Here is a 26,927-nt window from a genome sequence, read left to right as displayed (position 1 = left end):
TCTTATTAATGCTTCATGGCAATACGCCTGAAAGAATTCAGTCTGATTGAGTAAGTGTTTACACATATCCAAATTAATCTGAAGGATGATTGTAATAAGGCTAAAACATATAAGGCGTATAAGAAAATACCGCAAATTGCTTTTCAATTAACCAGCCACATTGCAAAGTACCATCGACATTTGTGAAAATCAAGATTTTTTAGTTATAGCTTACGAGAGCCGCGATGGCTCAGGGGATAGAGCGTACGCCTTCCAATGAGGTTAACCGGTTTCGATTCCGACAATGACTGGTCGATACGAATTCCGCATCCGGCTTTTACCGACCACAGTGTTGACGTGAAATATCTTCAGTGGTAGACGAATCATGGGTTAGAGTCCCATTGCCGTCAGACTAACCGTGGGAGGTTCTCGTGGTCTTCCTCTCCATGTAACGCAAATCCGGGTTAGTTCCATCGAAAAGTCATTCACGAATTCGGCAAATTTCTTCTAATACTTGATCCAGGAGTTTCCTTGTCTTCGGGATTGAGTTCAGAATTATAATGCTACGGAGTTGAACATTAATAGTCGTAAACCCAAAAATTGGATCGGCTGTTCAACGATGGTTATAAAACGAAATTAGAGTTTATGACATACATAATGTGCAGACTGATATAACATCATTGTGGTGATATAACACCTACTCTGAGGTGAGGATTGAAACGTTTATTTCAAACGATTTGAGTAGTCATTTAAGACCAATTAACTTTAATTTGCATTTAGTAGTTTCATAAATGCTTGTCTTTTTCGTGACTCTGCCTCTAGAACTGACTCTTTTCGTGACTCTGCCTTCGACAAACCAAACCACGGAGAGAGTTACAATAATTTATTATCATATCAAATTAGAAAAAAATGGCTGAAATTTTCGGGCAGTTACTTGGAATATAAGGAAATATTTATTTATTCAATTTTTGAAAACATCTGTCACTCTTAGTAATGAATACGAATTTTTGATGGATATCCAATAAAAAGTTCAAGCATAATTTCCTCGGATTTGAAATTTAAATTTTTTATAATAAATTATTAAATAATCACTCATAATATTATAAATTTGAATTGTTTTGTCTTAACTTACAATCAAAAATATCTTTTTTAGTAAAAAGAGTTTTCTGAATTTTAACTCTAAAATTTCCAGCAAAAAAAGAAGAAAATAATTTTCACAGTTTTTTTTAATGCCAGAAACTTTAATTTTTTAAAATTTATAAATGATTTCACAAATTAGTTATTCCGTAGTAATACCAAAAATACGAAGTAAATTTATATATATATATATTAAGAATTATTCGTCTGAAAACGAGTCTTTTTCACCATCAAATTTTTTGGATGGTTTGTAGCTTCGAGCTAAAATAGGTTTTCTTAATTTTGTATGACATTTGGGCGAGACTTGTCAACTCTTTGGATACTGGAAGTACTTAATTATTAAAATTTTAATTAATTTTCCTAGCTTTTGCAAAAACAAAGGATGAAGGAATTGGTTTAGTTTTTGAGTTCAATTTACTATTTCTTTTTTAATAAAATTATGAACTGTTTTCAGGTTCCTGGGGAATTTGTTTTTGATTAAAAATTAAGTTGCAGTATTATTCGCAGATTGAAAAACCTTAAAAAAAAAAAGAAATGAAATTGAAGGATATAAAAATATATATTCATTTAGATTCTAAAAGTACCTTTTATAAATGTCTGAAAATTATATACCTATATTGAAAGCGTTTATTTCATTGCATGATTTTGTCTTGTTTCTCGATTTTCTAAACAAATTCATAATACTTATTTATACAATTTTCGAATTATTGATTGGATTTTCACGTGCTAATTGAAAATATAATTTTTATTATTAAAGGAGACACCTAAGATTTTAAGCTTACGCGTGATAATAGCATTAATTTTCCTTGCTATTCATCAGTTAATTGTATACCAAAATAAACCCCGGTAGTAAGTAATATGTTTTATAGAATACACAGATTTTAAAGACTTTTAACGTACATATACTTGTATTCAATTAGAACATAATATTATTACCGTGAAAATATTTGATACAATATTATTGCCGAGAAAGAATATTATTGCCGTGGAAAATATTTGATACAATACTCATACTGCGCAAAAATGCATTCAAGTAATCTCTTAAATTCTTTACATTATTTTCTTATTTCGTAAAATTCCTTACTTTACTTTAAATATTAAATATAAATTTTCATTGCATTACCGTAAACCAATAATTTATTAAGAAAATACTACAAGTTCTTACAAGCTTTGGCATAACATCTGATGATAAAAATCGTGTTCACGCAATTAGTTTATGTATTAACCCTTTGCGATTGTATGTCTTCCCTCAGCTCAACAATCAAAACTTATGATCTTCATAGTATGTTTGTTCTCAATCACCATAGCAAAAATTTATTCTGATCTTAAAATATTGAACAATAGGGGAGAGTGGGGTCAATTGTAAAATTTTTTACTTAACTTCTTTTAACTAACAAAAAATCCAATATATTATTAGTATTAATTAACAAATGAGTAAAGTAGACTATCCTCTACTAGAAAAAATAAATAAATACCTTATTTTAAATTTTATTATATTAGTTATTAACAATTTTTGACAGTCGTGCACTTGTTACAATTGTCCCCACCTACAGGGTCAATTGTAACAGTTCATAACTTCAATTAAAACATAATTAATTATACATATTATCATAGTTGTGATATATTTTTTTATTGACCAAAATAGTTGTGATATTTAAGGAGTAAAAATAATAATGAGCAGAGACCTAAAGGGTTAAACTTTTAACTTCAAGGGGTTAAAAATTTTAATTTATGCTGTGAAAGGTGACAAATAAAATAATACACATGCAACATAATATAAATGATATAGGAAACTATTGGTGGTTCTTAAAGAGTTAAGTAATGTTTTGTAAACATAAGATTATTTATTTTCAGCTGTGACAATCGTCCCTTTACTTATTGTTACAATCGTCCCCAAGACGCCATTTCAGCTTCATTTGTTAAAAACAATGCTAGTTAATTTAACAAAACTAATCTTTTATTTTGAAATGTTAATTAAGGTGTCCACTTACTTATTCGGTTAATAATTTTTATTTGTCTTAACAAAATTACTTTGTTACTATAATTTTTTCTAATACCAAAAAAAGTACTTACGTAGCGTGAAAATATCTTTTGTGATGTAACTCTTTCAAAAGTACATAAAAATGATTGCCAGCAGGGGTGTACATGAAGATTTATTAAATACACCTTGTGCGCCACCTAGGAAACCAAATCTAGAACCCAGCACTCGAAATTTTGGCTCTGTTACAATCGTACCCTGATACAATTGACCCTACTCTCCCCTACCTTTAGTTGATATGCTTTGTTTTGAACTGGAAATCGATAACTAATTGTTAAGTTGTCAACTGTTTTCTCGTCATGCTTTGCAGGTAAATAATATTCAAAATACTATTTTACAAGTTGTGAGCCAATGTTGTACTTCATTTTCTGCATATTATGTTCTTCCAACAAAAAATAATCCCGACCAGTTAGATAACTATGTGTTAACTTAATATGACCCCTAAAGGGTTAATATCTTCGTTGAAATAAGAACTATACTTACCGAAGCTCATTAGCTATTTCTGCCGTGTTGGATCCACAAGCAAGGTTACTGACGCTTTTCAGCCTCTGTAGACCTAATTTCTTGTGGACAGCCGAACAGGAACGAAGTTTGGTGCGAAGATATCGACCACAAAGACTTTTGGCTTGATTCACGACATCATGTTGTGATATGGGACTCCGCCATCCAATGGTTGTGGACAGTCTGTGACCAACGACTTGTCCGACTTGACTAAATTTCCTCCGACGAGACATAGATTCTTTCGTGTTTTCAGCTGCAGCATAAACTGACAAAGATGGTCTCGGATAGATAACTGGTAAACTATATTTTCTAGGCCTTCCCATAGACGGAGGAGCTAATGTCATTGGCCTGTTGGCAGAGCCATTCGCTGTTGGCGATATGGCCATTGTTACCCTTATCTCTTAGAGTTAAAAGGTTTTTTATGTTTATGCTTGTTGTCGTTTGATTATCATTATTGCTTGAGAAAGATTGAAAATTAGGATTGTATTTAGACTAAGTGTAATAAACTGTATACATCACTTTAAGCTCATTTTGATCTATATATATTTTGAAATGTGATCTAATTAACGAAAACTTCACATATAGTATAAAATGTATCTTCTTTTTCTAGCAATAATTCACAACATTTTTATCAAAAAAAAATTAAATTCGTTATATTTTTTCTACAGTTTCAGAAAAAAATGACTAAATAAATAGCAAATAAATAGAAAGCTTCAAAACGTTAAAATCTTCCAAAAAGTTAATTTCCAGTCAAGTCATTCTAATTTTAAACGAGTCAGTCAAATTTTCATTTCTCGCTTTGCTGCATCTTCTGTGAGTGACTGTTATTGGAATCATAAAATATTCTTCACTGCTGTCGAAACTGGTCCTGGAAAACAAATATAAATGTCATCGCTGAGACAAAAATTAAGCTTCTTATCTATGAATTTTGACAAGTGATAGCCGGTTAAACAAGACACAGAAATGCTGTTAAATACGGGATGTAGGAATGGTTTCTCTTTTTCACTTTCATCGAAATATAAAGCTAAGATAAGAAAACAAAACTTGAAAAAGACATTTTTAAACTATACCTCACAATAAATTTTTTTAAACGGATCTTATTATGTTAACCAAAACTTATTTTAAAAATTCATTTACATGAGTTCAATTCGTAATTTATGATTTCAGTGAAAAACTTTCTTTCTATTATTCCATTTTCGCGTTCTTTCAGAAGCGGGCTCTCGCGTTTTGACAGATTCTATCTCCTAAATCATTAGATTAAAAAAATTTTTTTTGGTCTGTTCTAATCACTATATTCGCTAGATATTTAAAGCTGTTATAAGAGTAATAATAAGTAGCAAAATGCTGGCAGGCCGAGCTGAGTGGGGGGCAGCAAATCATCATTTTAATTTGATTGAATTATTAGCTTACTATTATTCCTTAATTCTTTCTTAAAGTCACTCAACTTCTTGTAATTACTAATTTTATTTTAATAATTATTCATTATTAAATAGGTTATAGAGTTCAATAATCTTAAGTTACAATCTTTCAATATGTTTGTAACTCGTATGTTTCTTTCTGTTACAGTTTTCTTAGACTTTCTATTCGACAGTTTTGTAAATTACCTTTTGTTGACTTGTCTTGTAGCACTTTTATGTGTTGAGGGAATGTGTTTTTTTGTCTTTTAATAAAAGTGAATAACGCGTTAAAATTTTTATTATTTAATAGTTATAAAATCACATGGCTAATATTAATTTATGCAACTAAGTAAAAGTTATCGATATATTCTTATAGAACAATCATTATATTGATTACAGCAGTGAGGTTTTCTTACAATATTTTTTGAAACATTTTTTTTAATTTTATGTATTTATTTTCGTATGGTTTCTTAATTCAAATAATACTTTCTTTTAAATAAAATTAATGTTGTTCAAAGGAGAAATTATTAATTATAATTTTAAATTAAAAAAATACATAAATAAGAAAAATAAAACAAAAATTATACATTAATGTAAAAACAATTAATAAACCCCAATAAGTTCATGAAATACAATTCAATCGAGTCAAGCTTCACCAACCCGATCATTTTCACAGCTTTTTCTTTCTCTCGAATTAATTTGAAAACTTTAGTCGAATGCATTTACTTTAACATAGAATATTTTATTAAAACATCCGTATAATGGAAGCTACGTATGAAATTACGCTGAAGAAGAATAAATAAACAAAACAAGGTATTCTTGTATTTCTACGATGCAGCGCTCACGTAAGAGAGAAACATAGGATTCTCCATCTTCCAAGTTCCAAGGCTAGAAAAGTATACAAGGGGTAAAAACAAATCGTCTCCACAAAGCTGAAACAGTTTTCCCATGATATTTAATAGAGAAATGGAGCGTAGGGGTGAAATGTTCTCGTAAATTTGCCCATTTGCTAAATTGCGAAACCGTCAAAGGTTAAGCCTATCCTAAAGCTCATTAATCGTTTTTAACTCAAGTTCCCATTTCATTACCTATTCCTTTCGCAAATGTGCAAAGTGATATATATTTTATTTCGTGGATGCAAAAGTGTTAATATTTATCATCAAATACTAAATCATTATTTTTATACTTTCATAATTATTCTATATTATTATTTCGATACATTTATAAAGAAATATAACAAATTGTAATTTGTGAAGATAAAACTGACTTATAATTGAAAGAATTAACTAAATATGTCAGTGTTGATGAAACTCAATTATGCAACTCTCTATGCTTTCTTCAGTCTTTCAATTGCAGAAATATGTAATAATAATAACAAAATAAATATTTTAAAGTTGTTAACTGAAATAAGGCCAAGTGCTTTCATCTCAATAATTGGTGGGGATTACTGGAATTAATTTTAAGAGAGAAGGCATCAGGACAGCCCTATTAAGCAAAGAGTATAAGATTTGTTTGCAAAATAAAGATGTTTCCTCATATGAAGTTATCTTTGTTAAAACCCAAGGGTGAAAGAAAACGTCCATTCTTAGATTTCATAGTAAAAGTGCAAAGCGGCTTTTTCTAGTTTTTAAACAAGAAGGTAGAGTCATGATCCCCGAAATGATTTAATTTATATCTTCTATAGGACAGTTGCAATGGTGAGTAATGAACTTTGTAACAAAGCGCATGACATATTTTTTTAAAATACCAACACTTTTATTTATAAATATAGAATTGTATATCACCTGTGTCCTTAACTATCTAAATTTTCAATTCACATTAAAAGTAAGTTGAATTTTTTCGAGTGTCAGAAAAATTTGAGTTCATAGGATATTTCCCGTTAAATGTTTACGTCATAAGTAATTAAATGTATTATATTTGTATTTAATTTCATGATGAACTGAAAATTAAACTACGTTAAAAAGTGTTAAGAGGGATTACTACAACCAATTTTCAGAGAGAAGAATTCGTTTGTAAAAACAAAACAAAACACGTTTCTTCATATGAAGTTATCTTTGTTAAAACCCAAGGGTGAACGAAAACCTCAATTCTTAGATTTCATACTAATAGTGCAAAAGGGCTTTTCCTAGTTTTTAAAAAGAAGGTAAAGTCAAGAACTCCAGTATGAATCAAATTATATCTTTCATTAGACAGTTGAAAATGATTAATAATAGACTTTGTAATAAAGCATATTGGATATATATATATTTTCAGAAATATCTACACTTTTAGTTATTGATATAGAACTGTGCATCACCAGTGTTCTTACTTATCTAAATTTTCTATTAACGTTATAAGTAAAATTTGAGTTCATATTAAAAGATATTTCACGTTAAGCGTGTTCACGTCATAAGTAATTAAATGTATTATATTTGTATTTAATTTGATGTTAAACCGAAAGTTAGTTTACGTTAAAATAAACGTTGCAATGATTTATAATAGACTTTGTAACAAAGCATAATAGATATTTTAAGAAATACCTACACTTTTAGTTATTAATATAGAACTATGTATCATCAGTGTCCTAACTTATCTGAATTTTCCATTAGCGTTATAAGTTAGTTAAATTTTATCAAGTGCAGTAAAATTTGAGGTCATATTAAAAGATATTTCACGTTAAGCGTGTTTACGTAATAAGTAATTAAATGTATTATATTTGTATTTAATTTGATGTTATACCGAAAGTTAGTTTAATTTAAAATAAACGTAAAAGAGGATTACAAGAATCAGCTCTCAGAGAGAATCACGTTTAAATTAAAATATGTATATAATAAATGATAGATGGGTATGATTTATTGCTTCCCATGACATTCCTCGAACTGAGTCTCTCTGAAAGTATTTCTTCACAGAAAAATTACTGAAAGATTAATGTTTAAGACTGTTATCGGAAGAAGTTAATACCTTTTTTTTCTACAAACTATTTTCAAAATCCGTAATTACCTAAAATTACGACTTCGATTATACGTTATCTTTACATCGTACTTTATCAAAACAATTCATTTTCGTATTGCTTTCTCTGGAGTTTTAAATTCCTTTAGCGTTTTAAAAGAGGTACTATTATATTATTTTTCTGGAGTCTTCTCGTTTTATTTTATTTAAAACTAAAACCTGAATTTGAAAAGGGACGCAGTAGAATGGAGAGAAATAAAAGATGAAGATTGATCATTCTTTTCAATCTCGTAAGAAAGAGTGAGATTTCTTTGTTTTTCTGAACACTATATCATACAAGGACGCCTTAATGAGTTCATCATCCTTTATCCTATATCTATCAGCCAATTTTCTTTTTTTTTTTTAAAGTATTTTACAGGAATTAGAATAATAATTGTTTTTAAGTTAAGTACTTATTAATGTTTAAAAATAGCCATTAATTAAAATTTTAACCAATTTTTATTTAATAAAAGTCCGTGATTCTCTTTTAAAAGTTAATTGTGCAAATAGTTCTATTGAATTAAATTTTAATATAATAAGTATAATAGGGGAACAAAATAGGTGTACAAAACAAAATTTTAGCAACTATTTTACAAAATGCATATTCAAAATTAAATTTTTGAAATCCATATTTTGCAAAATAGATTTATCAATTAAACGTTAAAGCCTTTTTTACAACATTTCTATACAGAACCAAATTTTAATATCCATTTTGAAATAAGTATACAAAACTAAATTTTAATATTCATCTTACAAACTATGTAAGCAAAATTAAATTTTAATCTATATCTTAAAAGATATACATTTAAAAGAAAATTTTAAAACTTATATTGACAAACAGATACAAAACTGTAAGTTTTGTATGTGTTAACTGAGTGTGAAAAATTAAACTTTATCTCATATTTCTCAAAAAAAGGAAAAGGAAATTGCATTTTTATGAAATAATAACAAATGTTTCAAATAGTTTCTCCTTTGCGTTTAATGTTACTGAGCATTTTCTCCTAGATTATTTTAAAAAAGATACGTCTATTGCCATTACTTGTGTGTTAGAATCGTATAATTGTATTTAAAAAATTTTATTACATGATTAGAAAGAATTTAAAATTAATTTATTAAGGCTTCACATAATCTGCAAATGTTAAATTGTGTTTTACCCTAATGGAATAATTATGAGAATTATTTATTTTACTTCTACTGAATCATTGAATTATAAATGCAATATACTTTTTTTTGATCTATTAATAAGTGTTCTTTATGTTTCAAATCATGCTAAAAGTACATGGCCTTGTTTTATAAAATAAATAAAATAGAAAGATGAAATCAAATTAGAACGAAAAATAAACTATTACCCGTCTCACATTGCTATCTAGTCAAGCAATGTATTGTTTTCTATGTATTTTTTTCCGATGAATTAAGTAAAGATAAAACAAAGTCCAAAACTTTTAATGTATCATAAAACTTCTTATGAATATAATTCATAGAAAGTATGCATGTTGAGGGTAATATTGTAACTAAGATATCACCTGTCCTATTTAGTTTGGATATATAAGCTTAGGTCATAGAACTATAAGGATCAAGACCTAGTACGCGAAAACCTGATCAGTAGATCAAAAGTTATTCAAAGTGTTCGCTACTAAACTAGGAAAACGGCAACAAATTATCATAATCACCATACGATTAAATCAAAAGATTAATTTTGCAAACAATATTTTTTATTTAATATTCTTATTTTAGATGGAATCATAAATATGCAAAAAGATTAATAAATAAGTAATGATGTGTCATAATTACACGCATAGAAAGTTTAAAAAATAATCCTCCTATTTTTTCTGTCTCTTAAGTCTTTTCTCACTTATTCTTTTGATGAATACTTAAAAGAGTAGCTTTTAAAGAAAGCAAAAGTTATCTTAATAACAAAAGAAAAATACCTTGAATAAAACGTTAAATTTAAGTTACATAACTGTGGTAGTATTTTAATTTTAATGATGAGTTCATAACAATGATAGAAAAAAGAATTATAATGAGTGTCAGGAAACTGGTATTGTATAACAGTGAGTGCGGTTAGCAAAAGAATAATTCAAACCATGAATCTTTTTCTTCTAACAAATTGTATTTAGTTTATTATTGTTTGCATGAGCCGGAAGAGAAATATTTAATTGCAAGAAAAATTTAACTAGTTACCGTATTTAATTTGGCAAAGATTAAAATGCAAAATAACGATAAATAAAGAAAATAAAAAGGGCAATTATTAATCGGTTTCTAAAAGTCATTTTCAGTTACAAGAACATAATTACGTTAGAATGAAAGTGCGCTTAATTTGTTGTAGAAGTGGAAGATTTGATAACTAAGTTAAAACTATGAAGCAGTGTTAGAAATGCTTAACATAAGTTAATGTTATTTCAATTTTTGAAAACTTAGGTACGTGGTATTATTAAAGGGGATACTTCAAATTACCGAAATATCCAAAAATTTTTGTTTTCAATTCGAAATTTAAAATTAATTAATTTAATACTTTCAATGCTGAGAGCATTTCATACAGAACATGTTCTTATACAAACTCTTCCAACTCTCAAACAACTGAATAATATTATATGTTTTTACGTATTTATTAAATTATTATAGTTGAATAAATTGCGCTGATTCAGATTTTTATTAAAACGACGTTTGACTTTTACTACATTAAACAGAAGTATCATTAAAAATATGACTAAGGTAATCTAAGAGACTTTTTAAATTTTTTTTTAAAGGAAATAAAATAATTTAACCAATAATTCTTAGATAAAAGAAATCACAAAAGTTTTCAGAACCTCTTGACTTTGACAGAATACCTTCGGTTGAATTTGCTGACACATTTTATAATTTCAATCTCTGTTTAAAACAATACGAAAGCAGCAAATGATTTAAATATAAAATTAACTAAAAATAAATTCCAATAACAGCACCAACAGAGAGTAATAAGCCTGCTATTAATAATATTCCTCTTCGAGAGTGGAGTAATAATAAATATATTTATCGAAGGTATTAGAATATATTATAAAAAAGATATTATAAAAAAGATATTATAAAAAAGATATTATAAAAGATATTATAAAAAATTATCGAAGATATTATGAAAAACTAATTACAGTTTATGAATGCAGTACTGATATTTCACCAAATTTATTTTTTCGTTGCTTTTTATTTTTCTACTGTAAGATAGATATATAATCAGTCAAAGTTAGATGAAATGTAAGCGTAGTGAATTCGAAATGTACAAACATAAATTTAAGAAGTTTTTTTAAAATATTTTTTTCATTCCACATTTGTAGTTAAATGTTACATAATTAATTTAAATTCGTTTATGAAATGTAAAGATTTTGATTTATGGTATTATCATTTGATTTTTTCATTTTTCTTTTATAATGTTCAAAACGAATTTTTTAGGTATTTAAATTCAATTTTATGACATTTAAGTTTAATTTTATGATACCGAAAAAATATTTACATGTTTCTTATTTACATGTTGTTTCGTATTTACATGGTGTTAAACGTGATGGTTACCGTAAAATTATAGACCTGATTAAATTATGTATTCAAAAGATGATGAAAATATTTTGAATAACTTAAAAGTAATTTTTTGACTTTCAATTTAAATTTTATTATGATAGAAAAGCTGATTTATATCAATCTTAAATAAGTTAAACGTAAAAATTACCTTTAAAATATAATTATGTTTGAGTTTTGCCTTTAAAATAATAATGATGATAGTTAAAATACTTAAAAATTAATTTTGTTTAAATTTAATTCCAAAATTTTGAAATTCTATGGATTATTTATGTATTTTTTAAGTATGCAAACGAAAAGTGTCGGAAGTATAGCATGTTTTAATCTTGTTTTTAAAATTTACTTTGATAATACGGTTAAAACCATTTCATAAAAAATTTTGAGTTGATAAATTGATTAATATAGACATTATAAGCATTTACTTTTATATACACTAAAACGCATTTGTTCCTTTTACTTTCTGTGTCATTAAAAAATCCTTTTTAATTTTCGCCTAATTTTATATCCCTAAAAGGTGCATAAAAAGCTATGACAACAATTATTGTTTAATTTACAAATTCTATTTAAGTTATTTAACTTTTTTTCTATTCAAAAAATGAATGAATTAAAAGCGAAAGTGTCATTGTCTCAAGTTTCTAAAGAAAATAATGTTAAATCATCTGAATCATTCCATTAAAGGCAGAAGAATTCGAGCTCTGATGAGAACCCTGACCTGATATGATGACCGCCTCCTGTTGCAATTAGAATAGAGTTTGAGTTTACCAGACAAGTTATGCTCAGCAAGTCTGGCAGTCGCGTGTCATTTGACCATGACCATCATTTGAAAGCTGTAATTATGATAAAATTCGGTAAAAAAATAAATATGAAACTTATCTACATGCACGAAAACATAGCTTTTCTCCAAGGCGAGGAAGGTTATTAACTATTGTTCAAATGGAATAATGCATTCTCTTCGCCCGAAAGGGATAAATGTTTTCTTTAATTTTCTATATTTGGAAAGTTTTATCCTAAATGTATATTTTTTGTTTTAGTTGAATTTTGCAATGCATTACAAAATATGTCGCAGTGAAGGAAAAAAACAAAAAAAAACAAATGGATATTAAACTTAATTTCATTTTATGGACACTGAACATGTAAAAATAGCATGCATTTAGTTTTATATTAAATTAAATTGTCATGAGTAGGTTAATTATCGTAACTGTGTAAATATGTACCTATATGAATAATTTATGAATGCAAAATGTATTATAAAATTACGGATTAAAAAATGATTTGTAACATTCGTGATTTATTGCAAGCACATAAGATAAGGTTTTATATTAAATTCTTATGTGTTGGTTACGTATGAGCACAGCGTGATAAATTGTGTTTTACGCACATGATATATTATGTTTGAATAATTTAATATCAAACGTTAATAAATTGTAACGCATTGAAAAGGACTTATTTTTGACTTTAAAACCTTATTTTTTAGCCTGACATATCATTGTAAGAATATTGAACATGTTTCAATATTTTACTGAATTTTTATAAGTTGGTTAAGAATCATTGCTGCACAAAAATACATTTTTTATACAAGTTTAGTAAGATAATGCCTTCTAATCCACTTTTTCACTCATGTATATTTCTACCTATAAAATATATATTTCCTACACGAATATAAAAATTATGATAATGAAAATTTAATGGACATAATATTATTTTAAGTCATGTTCCTATCTTTTGATTTCTCATACTCACCTCTATATACCAACGTATAATATTTTATCTATAGAATTCAACAAACTCTGCTTTTCTGAGTAAAAATATCAAACTTCTATAATAAATAAAAACGCATATTTTTTTTGGGGGGGGGGGCTTTAAAAAAAATAATACCTTAATAATTTATCTAATGGCCGGACTATGACGCGCTAGGACTCAATATTAATGATTTAAAGACCTTAAATATGCTAAATAATTCAAGAAGGTGATATTTTATATTTTGAAGCTGCGATTTTACTTTTTGATTTTTACCCCCTGAGACACACGGCTCGGAAGCAGCGATTTCTATTTTATTTTATAACCATCGTAGAACAGCCGACCTTATTTTGGATTTACGACTACTAATGCTCAACTCCGTAGCCTTGTAATTTTGAACCATATCCAGAAGACAAGAGAACTCCTGGATGAAGTATTGGGAGAAATTTGCCTTCGTGGAAAACTTTTTGATGGAACTAACCCGCATTTGCACTACACGGAGAGGAAAACCACGAAAACCTCCCATGGTTAGCCTCACGGCAAGGGAACTCTAAGCCATGATCCGTCTATCACTGAGGATATTTTACGTCAGCACTGTGGTCGGTGCGGAATTCGTACAGACCAGATCTCGCCAAGATTCGAACTCTGTTCACCTCATTAGAAGACGAAGGCTCTATTCCCTGAGCCACCACAGCTCCGGTAGCCGCAATTTGGAAAATATTGTCCCAGTAGTCTTGACTAAGAAGTGATCGAAATTTTGGATTTCTTAATGTTAATTTCCCTTCTTGCATGTTTCACCTTCCAGAAAAAAAAAAATCTAATGTTTAATTTATTATTTCTCCCAAACCATTCGACCAATTCCTCTGAATTTTGGATTCTAACCCTTAAACTTTAAATACCTCATATTTCATATGGTTCCCATAGTTTGATCGGGAGAGCAGTCCAAAGCTTGGACCATTTAATGTTAACTTTATTTTTTGCTTATTTCGCCATATATCGAGAACTTCTTAAGTGAATTGAACATATTTTGCACACAACTATAAAATTCATTTATCCAAAGATTATTTCATGCAAAATATAACTTTTAGTAATTATTTATTGTTTATTATTATTTCATTTAATAATAGTAAAAAAAATTTAAATTTTAAGGTATGCAATTTTATAAATTTAAAAGGTGTAATTTTACAAGGCAAAATACAAAATTTAAGCGAAATCGGTTGAATTATAAAGCTGTATATTCAAAATTAAAATTCTCAGGTAGGGGAGAGTGGGGTCAATTGTAACAGAGCAAAAATTAACCATTACTTAACTCCTTAAGAACCACCAATAGTTTCCTATATCATTTATATTATGTTGCATGTGAATCATTTTATTTGCAACCTTTCACAGCAAGAATTAAAATTTTTAACCCCTTAAAGTTACAAGTTTAACCCTTTAAGTCTCTGCTCATTATTATTTTTACTCCTAAAATATCACTACTATTTTAATCAATAAAAAATATATATCACAACTATGATAATATGTATAATTAACTATGTTTTAGTTGAATTTATGAACTGTTACAATTGACCCCGTAAGTGGGGACAAGTGCACGACTGTCGAAAATTGTTAATAACTAATACAATAACATTTAAAATAAGGTATTTATTTTTTTTTAGTAGAGGATAGTCTACTTTACTCGTCTGACAATTAATACTAATAATATATTGGATTTTTTGTTAGTTAAAAATAGTTAAGTAAAAAATGTTGCAATTGATTCCACTCTCCCCTACTGTTCAATCAATTTAGCTCGAATTTTGCATTTTGCAATTTAAAATTATATTCCTTAAAATGTTGTGACAAATTTTATAATTAACAATTCAAAATTTTTTCGACTATTAATAAATGAAATAATAAAAAATAATAAATATTTCAAGAAAGTTATATTTTACATAGAATCCTTGGATAAACGACTTACATAATTGTGTGCAAAAATTTTCCCTCCGCTTAAAAATTACTCCAGATAAGGCGAACTACGCAAAAAATAAAATTAACATTAAGGGGATCAAACTTTGGACCACTCTTTTGACGAATCTATGGGGAACCAGATTGCGACTATACTCTATATTCCGTGGATCAGAAATCGAATCTTTTGATAAATAGTTATGTTTATTCAGAGAAAGTACGTTTTGTGCAGAGAGAGAGCCATTCGAGAAGTTGTATATATATATCTCGGGATATATATATATCGGGAATATATATAGAGAGATTTTTATCGATCTTGCTGAAATGACTATTCGTACAACAGCAATGTATCTTTCATTAAATTTAAAGAAAAACAAACAGAAACAATATGATAGTACTTAAAGTAAACAAAAAGTCCCTGTAAGTGGAGTTACACGTTTTGCTGATCAAAAACTGAAAAAAAAGAAGAAAAACAATTTGATGGTACTTAAAGTGAATAAAAAGACCCTAAAAGTGGAATCAACGTTTCGTAGATCAAAAAATGAAAAAAAGAAACTAATGGTACTTAAACTAATTAAAATGGTACTTAAACTGATTGAAAAGGCTCTAAAAGTGGCTTTTGCTGATCACAAATTGTGAAAAAATTTAAGTATATCCTTAACTGCATTAGTTATAACACATACTGTTAAAGTTTTAAGAAAATTGGAGGGATGGGGGCGACGATTTTGTTGAGCTTTCAAGCATGAAAAATGCTGTTTTGAGAAAACATAATTTAAAATGCACGTCTGCATATTCTATTATTTGCAAGTCAATATATAATGACATGCAAATAATAAAATACGCTTTTCTTCGACAGCTATATGATTTTCACGTTATGTCTTAAGAAATGTAGAAATGTATGAAATTGTCGAATTATGTAAAAAAATATGTTTTGAAAATACAACAGTAAAGTTCCTTTTTAAATGTCCATAGCTCAATTTAAATAGTTGCAGCTTTGTTTTCGACATTTAACTATAACCCAATGAAGAAATTATTTTTCTTATTTTCCCCAAAATAGTATTAAAAAATATATAATTTTTGTTTTTGGATAATTAAAAATAGCCCGAAAGTGCATCTTAGTATTGAATCCATAAAGTAAACTTAAAAATTCACAATAATAAAAGAGTTTATTTTAACCATTGAGGTAAATAGAATAGCGACAATTTGCTGAGGAATTTTTGAAAAATTTACACCAAAATATAAATTATTCCAAAAATTGGAAAAATTAAGATCCTAGACAGAGAAAAAAACTAAGTATATTGATTTTTGAATATGTAGATGTGATAAACAAAGATTTATTATATGATTAATGTTATCTGTCTGAAAAGGTTTGAATTTGATGCTAAGTTTTAATATTAAAAAAAAACACACACGCTCACACACATACTCAAAACTGTTTCATACATTATCTAATTGATTACACAAAGGAAAAATTTTAGAAACATTATAGAAGTTATTGTATGCTGTAGAAAAATATTTAATGTAATTCCCACTAATTTAATGTATTTCCCACTAAGTGAGCCACTATCCCTGAGCCAATCATAGCACATCAGTAAAAAAGTCATCTTTCATGAAAAAAAATTAAATTAATGGAGTCAAGAATAAAAATAATAACATTTAAAAAGATTTAAAAACGCTATAGTTTTACAGTTCAAAAACGCACAAGGTATGCGATGGCGAATCTTATTTTATCGTTTATTTTATAAAAATAGAGTTAATTTTTTATTGACATTAAAACTATCAAAACTGTTTTGAACGCGGAAAAAAAAAACCGTATTACATGGTAATGACAATTCTGGTAAATAAAACTCGTAATTCCGGTTAATAAAACCAAAACTTACCATATTTGAACCACTCATTTTGGTAATATTTCCGTTCATATCGTAATGGTTTACCCGAAAGTCTGGTTTTAAAAAATTACAGTTCTTATTACTACATAATGAGAAAAAATACAAAACTGAAAAGTAAATTTACCCGAGTAAATGGTTTTTATATCATGCTCTAAGGGATTAAAAATTACCAAATTTTACCAGTTTTAACAAATTTTATCGCATATTATAAAACCATATTTTATTGTTAATTTCCCTAAAATCATTACCAAAGCTCTGCGTCAAGAAATACCGAGCTTTTAAGAATTCCCATAGAGCCAGAACCAAGGTAAATTTTTCTATATTTTGTTAGTTTTGATCATGCTTTTTTCTCAGATTATCATACTGCAAAGCCAAAACAACATGATGAGAGTACAGAAGAAGTCGCATATGAAAGCCTCTTCTACATCTATAGCACAGAGTTAACTATTTTTCCTCCAGATAACTTAATGTAATTTAATAGACTGGATTGTATATATGTTAAGAGAAATTTAATTCTAAGTATAAAATTATACCTTTCGACAATGCTGCAAAAAAATTTATTCACTGACTATAGTTTTCTCCCTTACAGAATAAAATATAATTTGTTGTTAGACATCAGAGCTAGCAATGAAAATGTGTAATAAAGTTTTATCAAAAAAGGGAAGACTCTTGAGAAAAACTGTTTATCTTCTAACCTTGATAAGAACCGACTTAATATATTGATAACGTGTCTTTTTCACACGACTTCTCCTATTCAGCCCTTTGTTTTTAAATATTAACTGACTTCTAATAATATTTTAGACTCTATTAAAATTTGTATATTTTTTAGTTTTTATGATAGCGATTTGCGAAAGATAATGAAATATGTGAATAATAAAAATAATAATACATGTGAATCATAAAAATAGTTTCATGATCTGAATTTCATTTGCATAGTGAATCTTGAAAAATCCTTATTGTTGTTTTTTCCTCCTGATTAAGGGAAAAAAACAGTGAAGAATTTTAATGTTTTTTTAATTGCATTATTCATGTTTCATCAATATTTTCTAATTTCATCAGTTCTAACATTTATTACTTTTCCATTGCTTTCACTATTAAACATTAAATTGTAACAATGCAAATGAATTATTAGAGCTATGAAAAAATTGTAAAATTCAATACATAGATGTAGTGCAACTGCAATTAAATGAACGCATAAAGAAAACAGTGTATTACAGTTTGTCTTAAATAATTCAGGTATGTAATGTGTGAAAAAAGCATTCAGTTTTGGAACTTGGATTTATATAATGGAATATAACACTGAGTTTAAATATTGCTAGTGGTATGCACATCTCAGTTTTCTTTTTTTTTTTTTTAAACGAAAGACTCATTGCCTCAAAAGCTCAAATCAGATTCTTCAAACCTAAGTCAACTTTTCATCTCATGTTTAACGTTTTCTGAGTAAAGTGAAAAATAAAAATGTAATATAAAAATGTGATATAATTGACCTAAAATTTTTGAGGTGTTTACAAAATGCTTCTATTTTGGAAATTTTAAATGTAAGCGCTGAAAATATTTTAACAAACGTTATTTAATTACTTGGTAAAGAACTTCATTCGCCATCATTTATTCAAAACTTCATTCAACCGCAGTAGCCGAGAGGAGCAAATCAGGGTAAAGGGTGGTGAGGGACTAATGTTGTTAACATGGGGATCAGATTTCATTTGTTAACGACAAGGGAATTATGATTGTCCATTGGATTCATATAAATACTGAATGAAGTTTTTAGTGAATAAGGCATGCCGACTGTTATTTCCAATTTGTATATTATTGAAGCGAATAAAGTTTTAAATCATTTAATTTCTTACTGTTTCAGTTTTTAGGGATTATTTACTTAACATTAGTTATTGTTAACGGATAACCAAAATAAAGATTCAAACTAATCGAAACTTTAATAAAAATTTAAGTTCAAAGAAGATAATTGTATTTGCTATTATTCTACAACCATCAGGTAAACTGGCTCAAAGAATTCATAAACTTTTCATACATTTTGATACGAAATACTAAATCAACAACTCTACATTCACTTTATTTCCCAATCGCCCTATTAAGTACTCTCCTATCAAAGCTGTGATAACAATGTGCTCTGTTTTATAATCGCAGTCGATCAGTAAACAGAGAGATCCAAATCTATGAATATAGCTTTAAACAAACAAAATAAGAGGAAGTCTTGTTTTAATATCACGGGAGCCATAAAATTCTAAGAACATTAAAACATATCTTCTCAGAATTACTCCTGTAATAAATTAGTTAATAACTAAAGCAGTAACATTTATGATTAATAAATATTATTTAAGACAATTAAAATGTGCCTCATAGCTTTGTTCTGCTTTTCTGTTCTCATGTATGTGTGTATTAATCATGTATTATTAAGCAAAATCTTTTTCTTTATTATGCCACATTTATTATTAAAATAGCTGAAATTATGTGAAGTGAGAAAAACTTGTTATGTAAATTACAGTCTAAAGTGTTTTTGATTTTTAGTTAGAACTCAAAAAGCATGTGTGTGAGATTTGAGAGTTATTTCCTTTAGTTTCAAAATGTTTTTAATTATCACACATTGTCTTTTTAAACCGGTTTTAATTAGTTTAGATATGTTGCAGCACTAAACATTTCTAAATTTATAATATTTTCGTAAATAAATATATTTATGGTTAGTATTTTTACTTGGAAAAAAAGTGGCAATTTACAGCTTTATACATAAAGGCAAAATAAAAATATGAAAAAGTTTGATAAAAATGTGAGCCTTTAGCATATTAGATAGTGTCCTTGTACAGAAATATAAAAAAATATCGGGCTAATAGTTGATTTACTTTTTGACATAATATTGAATTTACATTCAGTAACGCATAATTCATTAAATAAAAGCATCCTAATCTTTTAATGTATTAGGGATACATTAAATTTTCTTAGCAATTAGTTTGTTCTCAGATTTTAGTGAAATACTTCATTTCAAATTCAGATAAAGTATCTTAATTTCCACAACAATGTTAGAAAGATATAATATAAATTATGGTAGATAATGTTAAGCTTCTTTTGAAATAAAAAAAGCTACTTTATAAAAATAACATTAATTGATGAATAACAAAAATTAAAATTTATATTTAGTGGAATTTTAAAAATTAAAACATTAAGGAGAATTTTTTTTCAAAAAATATTTAAGTTAAGAGAAAGCACGTGGCTATTTTGACCGAAAACATTTTTATCTCATCCTTCACAATCAAAACATTGAAACCGGCTTCACGAGCATCCCAGAGCAAAAAGTAAAATTTTTGAGAACTGAACTCACCACGACAGTCAACTAGACTAGAGATCACCGCCATTCTAGATGTGTTTTACGAACACCTGCTGAATGATGTGTAATAGCCTGCGAGGATGCCCGAAACACAATTTCATTAGGGTTACTAGAATCATACGAAAAGTCGCCAAGATGAGAAAATCATTTCAAATTGTAGATGGAGGAATGTTTGAGTTAAATGTAAAAAATTTATATGCAGACAGGCATATAAATTTTGGCAGTCTGGCCAGCCTGGTTGTAAATAATGTAATCTGGTTGTTGTAAATTCTTATTTTCCTGAATGAAGGAATTATGTTTGAAAAGAAATATTTGTTATCTTCTCATTTTTAGTTCTTTCACTAATTGTACATTTAAACTATACATATCTTACTATACATATAAACTATACATATTCTAAATATTCTTGTGTTTATTAACGTGTAATAAATGATTAAATTAGTAAATTCTTTCCCGCTATATTTTATTAAATTTTTGTTACTGATTAGAATGTATTTGTAATTATTCTCGATTTGTATGCATACTTCAAGGAGAAAAGAATGCTAAAAAATGATGTTTTTAAAGGGGGAAAAAATGGAATTCAAAAAAAATTCATTCACTTGCTTAACATTAAAGATATTTCTTTTATTGTTTTAGAGAAAATTTTTATGTTTAATTTTAAGGGAAAAAGAAATAGTTAATCGGCATGTAATAATATTTAAAGGAAATAAAAAATAAAATTATACTTTTTTTTGTTGCAAAACAGGTTTGAATATTTTTTTGTACAAAATAACAGATAAAAAATAATTTTCATGATATACAATCGGAAATGCAGGTTTTTTGAAGTAGTAATTTTGGTAAAAAAAGTATCATTTGTATTAAAATTTACAGTGTTGTGAAAAAGCCCTTGAAAGAAATAGGTATAAAAGAACACAAATAAGAATTGTTGAAAAGTAAATAAAAAACTCCAATAAAGCTAAAGTATGTACAGAATCTGTTTAGGAAGAATTTAAGCTTCACTATAAATTAAAATAGAAATCAATATTGTAAATCAAATTTCAAAAAGTTAAATTTAAAAAAGCTAAATTTAAAAGTTGTTAAAAATGTCTCCAGATAATATAAAGGGAATTTCAATTAATTTACGACTAAAACCTAAAGAATAAAAAAAAATCTTTGAATTGCGAGCTACAATTTGCTGCGAGTATCATTATATTTGGAGTATCTTATATGTTAAATTTTTCTTTACATAAATTAGGACCAAATTGAACCTCATTTGAAAAGCATATATAGGATGTCTAAAAAGCATGGAAATTGTCAAATATCTCGAAAAATCGTAGATATTGGATCAAATATTTAAAAATGACTATCTGAGATTCAAAAGATTCTGCAATAAAAAGTCTTTCTATTTAGGATTTTGAAGTTGGCCCCCACCTTGCTTCCAGAGATTGAGATTAAGGGAAGAATTTTTTTTATCAATCAATGCACTTTTTACTTATGTATTTATTTATTTCTTTATAATAGCCGTCGTTGAACAGCCAGCACAATTTTGAGTGAATGACTCCCAATGTTCAACTCCGAAGCTTTGTAATTTTGAATCCAATCCAGAAGACAAGGGAACTCTTGGGTCAAATATAGGAAGAAATTTGCCTTCGTGGAGGACTTTCTGATATAACTAACCCACATTTGCCTTACATGGAGAGGAAAAGTTCGAAAACCTCTCAAGGTTGGCCCTATGGCAAGGGGACTCTAACCCATAATGTATCTCTTTTTAATCACCGTCGTTGAACAGCGGAACTAATTTTAAGTTTACGACTACCAGTGCTCAACTTCGTAGACTTGTAATTTTTAACCCAATCCAGAAGACAAGGTAACTCCTAGAACAAATAGTGGGAGAAATTTGCCTTATTGGAGAGTATTTGATAGAACTAACCAGTATATGAGCACGAAACCTTCCATGGTTAGCCTGGTGGCAAGGGGACTCTAACCCATGATCCGTCTACCACTGAGGATATTTTATGTCTGCATTGTGATCAGTGCGAGTAGGGTGCAGAATTTGAATCGACCAGTCATCGCTGGAATTTGAAACCAGTTCACCTCATTAGAAAGCTAGTGCTCTATCCTCTGAGCCTCCAATGCTCCATAATGCACCTTTTAAAAATATTTCACCCGTGTATTTTGAAATTTTTGATCCAATGCCAGTTTCTGGAGATATTTTACCGTTACCATATATTTTGGCAGCTCTGGAGGACTTGGACTTTAAAAGAGTGAAGAAACATAACCATGTTTTTTTTTTAACCGAGAGATCTTTTACGTAATAAAATAAAGAGGTTAATTGCTATTTTAAACCTTTTCTAAGACATTCCTATTGTTAGAAACTACTTTCATATCTGGATCATACTACATGCTATAAGTTATACTTAATTCTAATTTTGTGCATTGATTTTTTTTTCTTTTGCAAAATAAATATTTTTTTGCTTTCAAAAAATTCCATGCTGAATTTGCCTTCAAAAGTTTTATATTGGTAGTAGGGGAAAAGGGGTTAGTGTGGGCATATTGGGCAAATGCGAACATCTCGAATATTTCGGTTAATTATCACTCAAATTTTTTACATATAGCTTGGCATATTGGCTAAACTTTGTTACACTTTCTTAGACAGTTGTATGACTATACACTTAATCAAAATTAAAGAACAATGTTTTTATGTTTAGAAAAGTGAATGTTCAATTTGTTTTTTAATTTCTTCTTCAGATTATTCTTATTTATTGTTTTTGATAATTGGTGTTATTATATTATTTATGAATGTTCTTATTTCAAATTTTAGTCGTCATTTTCGATTTGACTCTTTTTTAACTAACTGATTATGAACTATAATGAACTATAACGAACGGATGACTCCACGGGCATTGAGTAAATGCATAGTTATAGGACGATCGATCAATATTTGTGGTAATTTTCTTTGTGGTAATTGTGTTGGTTAATTAATAAGAAATCGCTCATTTGGGTATTCATTTACTAAATAGGATTAATATTTTGTCAGTTTAATTTATAGTATTCGATTAATTTCTGTAGAAAATTTAGAAAATTAAATTAAAGCTTTAACACATTTTAATTTTTAAAAAAAAAATAAAAATGCTGATTATCTCAGAAATTTAATTATATCTTACAGCTGTTGTAAAATGTAAATGCTTCAAAATTTTTATTAATGGCTAAAAAATAGTAGTATTCTAAAATAGATTATCAAAAATTAAAATATAAAATCAATTATCCAAATTAAGTAATATTCTATATAAAGGTAAACATTCAAATTAAAAAAGTACTAGAGTGTTCAAAATTAGGATTAGTAAACTGCTTTTTGCCAAATTTTTTAAAATTTGTTTATTATATCCTCCATCTCCTCTGAACCATATTTTTTTTTAGAAAAAATATGAAAAGTTTTAAATGTTTGAGTGTCCTAAACAAGTAGCTCTAACTCAAGACAAAGTATTTTAAACATTCAATAAAAATATTAAATAAGTTTCTGAAAAATGAATCTTTCATATAAATTATGCAAAATTATAAATCTAACTTTAACATATTTCTTTAATTTGTAAAAATAAATTTAAAAAAAAGCAATGCATGTCATCACATGCTTAAAAACTAGGCGATAAGAGCCTTCTGGATATCAAAAACTTTTTAAAAAAACATATTGTCATGGGTAGCAAATAAATATCAAATATTTCATCTGGAAATTCAATCTTTTCAATTCACAAAAATAAAATTCTTAATGAAAGCTTGCTCAAAGAGCTGCATGTTCTGTTTTAGCCGATACGTGTAACGATCTCTAAAAAATGTATTCTCTATAATTTAAAGAAAAAGTATTTATGATACTTGAAACAATAAAAAAGAAACCTCAAAATTGTGTCTCTTTTCTAACTAATCTTTGAAATTACTGGGTGAACGAATTCGGGTGTTTATTATTCTAAGAAACTTTTCCAGAAAAATTTTTCTCCTCGTCATCTTCATGCATTTAGAAAGCTACTTTTAAATAAGAAAATCGATATTCTCTCGAATCTATAACTTTAATGAGGTTTCTGGTTTTAAATAAAATGGTGATAATTTCGTTCTTCAAAATTGGATAGGTAAGGCGTCGCAAAGTTTGATCAAGCATCATTTCGTGTTCAAAGTTTTTGACCTGAGATCTTAAGTACATTTTTGTATTGAATGTCTATTTGATTTAGTTTTTAACTTGCAGAATGTAATAAAATTTAGTAGAAATATTTCAAATAACTTGATCGAAAAAAAATATTTAAAAACTTTTTTACAAACCCAAATAAGTGGAAATTTTTTAAAAGAAAGAATATATTTTAAGAGAAATTTAGTTCATAATATATAAAAGTTCATAATTAATTATTAAATCACAAGTTAAATAACAGTTCTTAGTATGAAGTGGAAAGAAAAACTAAGCAATCAATATGTCAGTGCTGAGCAACATTTCGAAATCCTGCACTAAACTAAAGAAACATACCAACAAAAGAAATGAAGCTAAAACAATTCCATTTTAAGTTTATTATTATTATATTTTGTCTTTCCTGGTCGCTTTGCGTTATTAGATTAATTAGAACATTTTTTTAGTGGGTCATCCCATCAAAATAAAGATTAATTACTTTCAGAATGATTTGGTATGATGCTGTTGCTCGAGGTTAGCTCATGATGGTCAAAATTTAACACTATCTATTAGTTAAAATTTAGCACTATTAACACGATTATCTTCGGTACTTATTCCTTTAGAGTGATTGTAAAATACTCCTTCTTTACCGTGTTCATATATTAAAGCTTCCCAGTATTGATCCAGTTTTAAAAGGTATCAAACATATTGTTTTAAAAGGTACCTATATATAAAATTGTATCTATATTTGTACATTTGGTATCTATTAAAATTGCACCAATTACCATCATAATACCAGTATTGCCTATCATCAAACTTAATTAAGCATTATTGGAGTCTATAAAATGGCGATTTCTTATGTTTTTCTTCTAAACAATTTAGTATTTTTCTCTAATGACTTTGTTTTCTAGTACATAGCAATCTCTCTTCATTTCATTTAGTATTTATTACTAAAATTCATTAAGCATCGCTGAAGCCTACATTTTTTACGTTTCTTTTAAACGAAATAGTACCATTTCTTCGTTAATTTTCCCTTTTAGTATTCAGCTTACCTTTTTATTTCAATTTGCACATTTGTTCATTTGTACATTTTCTTAATTGAATTATTACCTAATGGTAAGTTTAATCTGACACCATTGGCATCAATGGCGATTTTTTACGTTTCTCCTCTATATGAATTAGTTTTATTTCTTCATTAATTCTACATTTCAAAACATATTTTATTATTTTTTAATTTTAGTTATAGTTAATTTAAAATTATTTAGTTCCATGGGTTAGGGTTTCAAAATCATAACTGTATGTATAAGACAAACACTGTTCAGCAACTTCAGTGATACTAATATGGTGACGTATCATCGATGCTTTCATGTTCACGCTGATCATTGAGTTTATTTGGCATAATAAATAGAAAATAATTAAATACAGTGCGAAAAACTTCTTTTTTTAAACGTGAGCTATAAGCTATCAAATATCACTGATATAATCTTTAAAATATTTGAAGGAAAGAAATATATCTGCAACAGTCTTATTTCTATCAATGGTGAGTTCTAAGCCAATGAAAAAAAATTCAATTTTTTATATGTCTTCACGAAGCGAACTAATTAAAAATTTCGAACGAATTTTAGAATCGGGAACTAAATTTGCCCCTTGCAGCTGCTGTTCGAATATCAAGATGATAGAACAAATAGTTCTTGAGTTACAAAAGAGACACTCTTACAAATTCTTCATTTAATTTCGATAGATTTACAAAATTAAAATTAAAAAGAAAATTTATAAATATATTTTGTTTAGTGTACAATCACCTGAGATTACTTTGGCCGCAGTGGTAACTTTGATCATTTTCTAAAAAAGTTTTGGGCGCAATAAACAATTTCGTATAAGCCTTTGAGAATCAATAATCAGAATGTAAAAATTTGGGCAATTTGGTTGCATTGAAGAAGAAAATGTTTCCATTTAGGAAAAAATTATCAGTGGGAAAATAATTGAATTGTTAAATGAGAGAATGCGAACAGTAATATTATACTAGGTTATCGCTATATATTGTTAACAAGTCAAATTACTTCTCATTTATTGCTTCTAATTGTGTCACAGATATCTGCATTCCTAAGTTTAAATTTTTGCTATCAATTTGGCTTATTTTTTGTAAATAACTAGGGGACAAAGCCTCCCAGTCATTTTATGAAAATAAATTTTTACTTGGCAATATCGAGAAGGAGGGCATATTTCTAGCATTTATTCAACAAAAAAATAATAATAATAATAATAATAAAAAAAAACAGTGAAAAACGTGGAGAAATCCTTGTTGAAAACATTTTCATTTTCCCAAACTTACTTTAAA

General features: G+C 27.6%; 1 protein-coding gene across 1 annotated transcript in view; it reads right to left on the bottom strand.

Moving 5' to 3' along the window:
• The window catches only part of LOC107455826 (bcl-2-related ovarian killer protein homolog A), a 95,391-nt gene extending 74,834 nt beyond the window's left edge, over positions 1-20,557 (bottom strand). The window contains exons 1-2 of the mRNA XM_016073538.4: positions 20,461-20,557; positions 3,638-4,523 (exon numbers count right to left, since the gene is read on the bottom strand). Of these exons, the coding sequence (XP_015929024.1) occupies positions 3,638-4,041 (404 nt within the window). The 5' untranslated portion in view covers positions 4,042-4,523; positions 20,461-20,557. The remainder of the gene's footprint in view (positions 1-3,637; positions 4,524-20,460) is intronic.
• Positions 20,558-26,927: the final 6,370 nt, after the last annotated feature.

This window comes from Parasteatoda tepidariorum, chromosome 8 (genome assembly GCF_982258835.1).
Source record: "Parasteatoda tepidariorum strain Cologne lab strain chromosome 8, Ptep-v5.0, whole genome shotgun sequence".
In the NCBI taxonomy this organism is placed as follows: Eukaryota; Metazoa; Arthropoda; class Arachnida; order Araneae; family Theridiidae; genus Parasteatoda; species Parasteatoda tepidariorum.
This window is presented reverse-complemented; position numbering and strand designations above follow the sequence as displayed.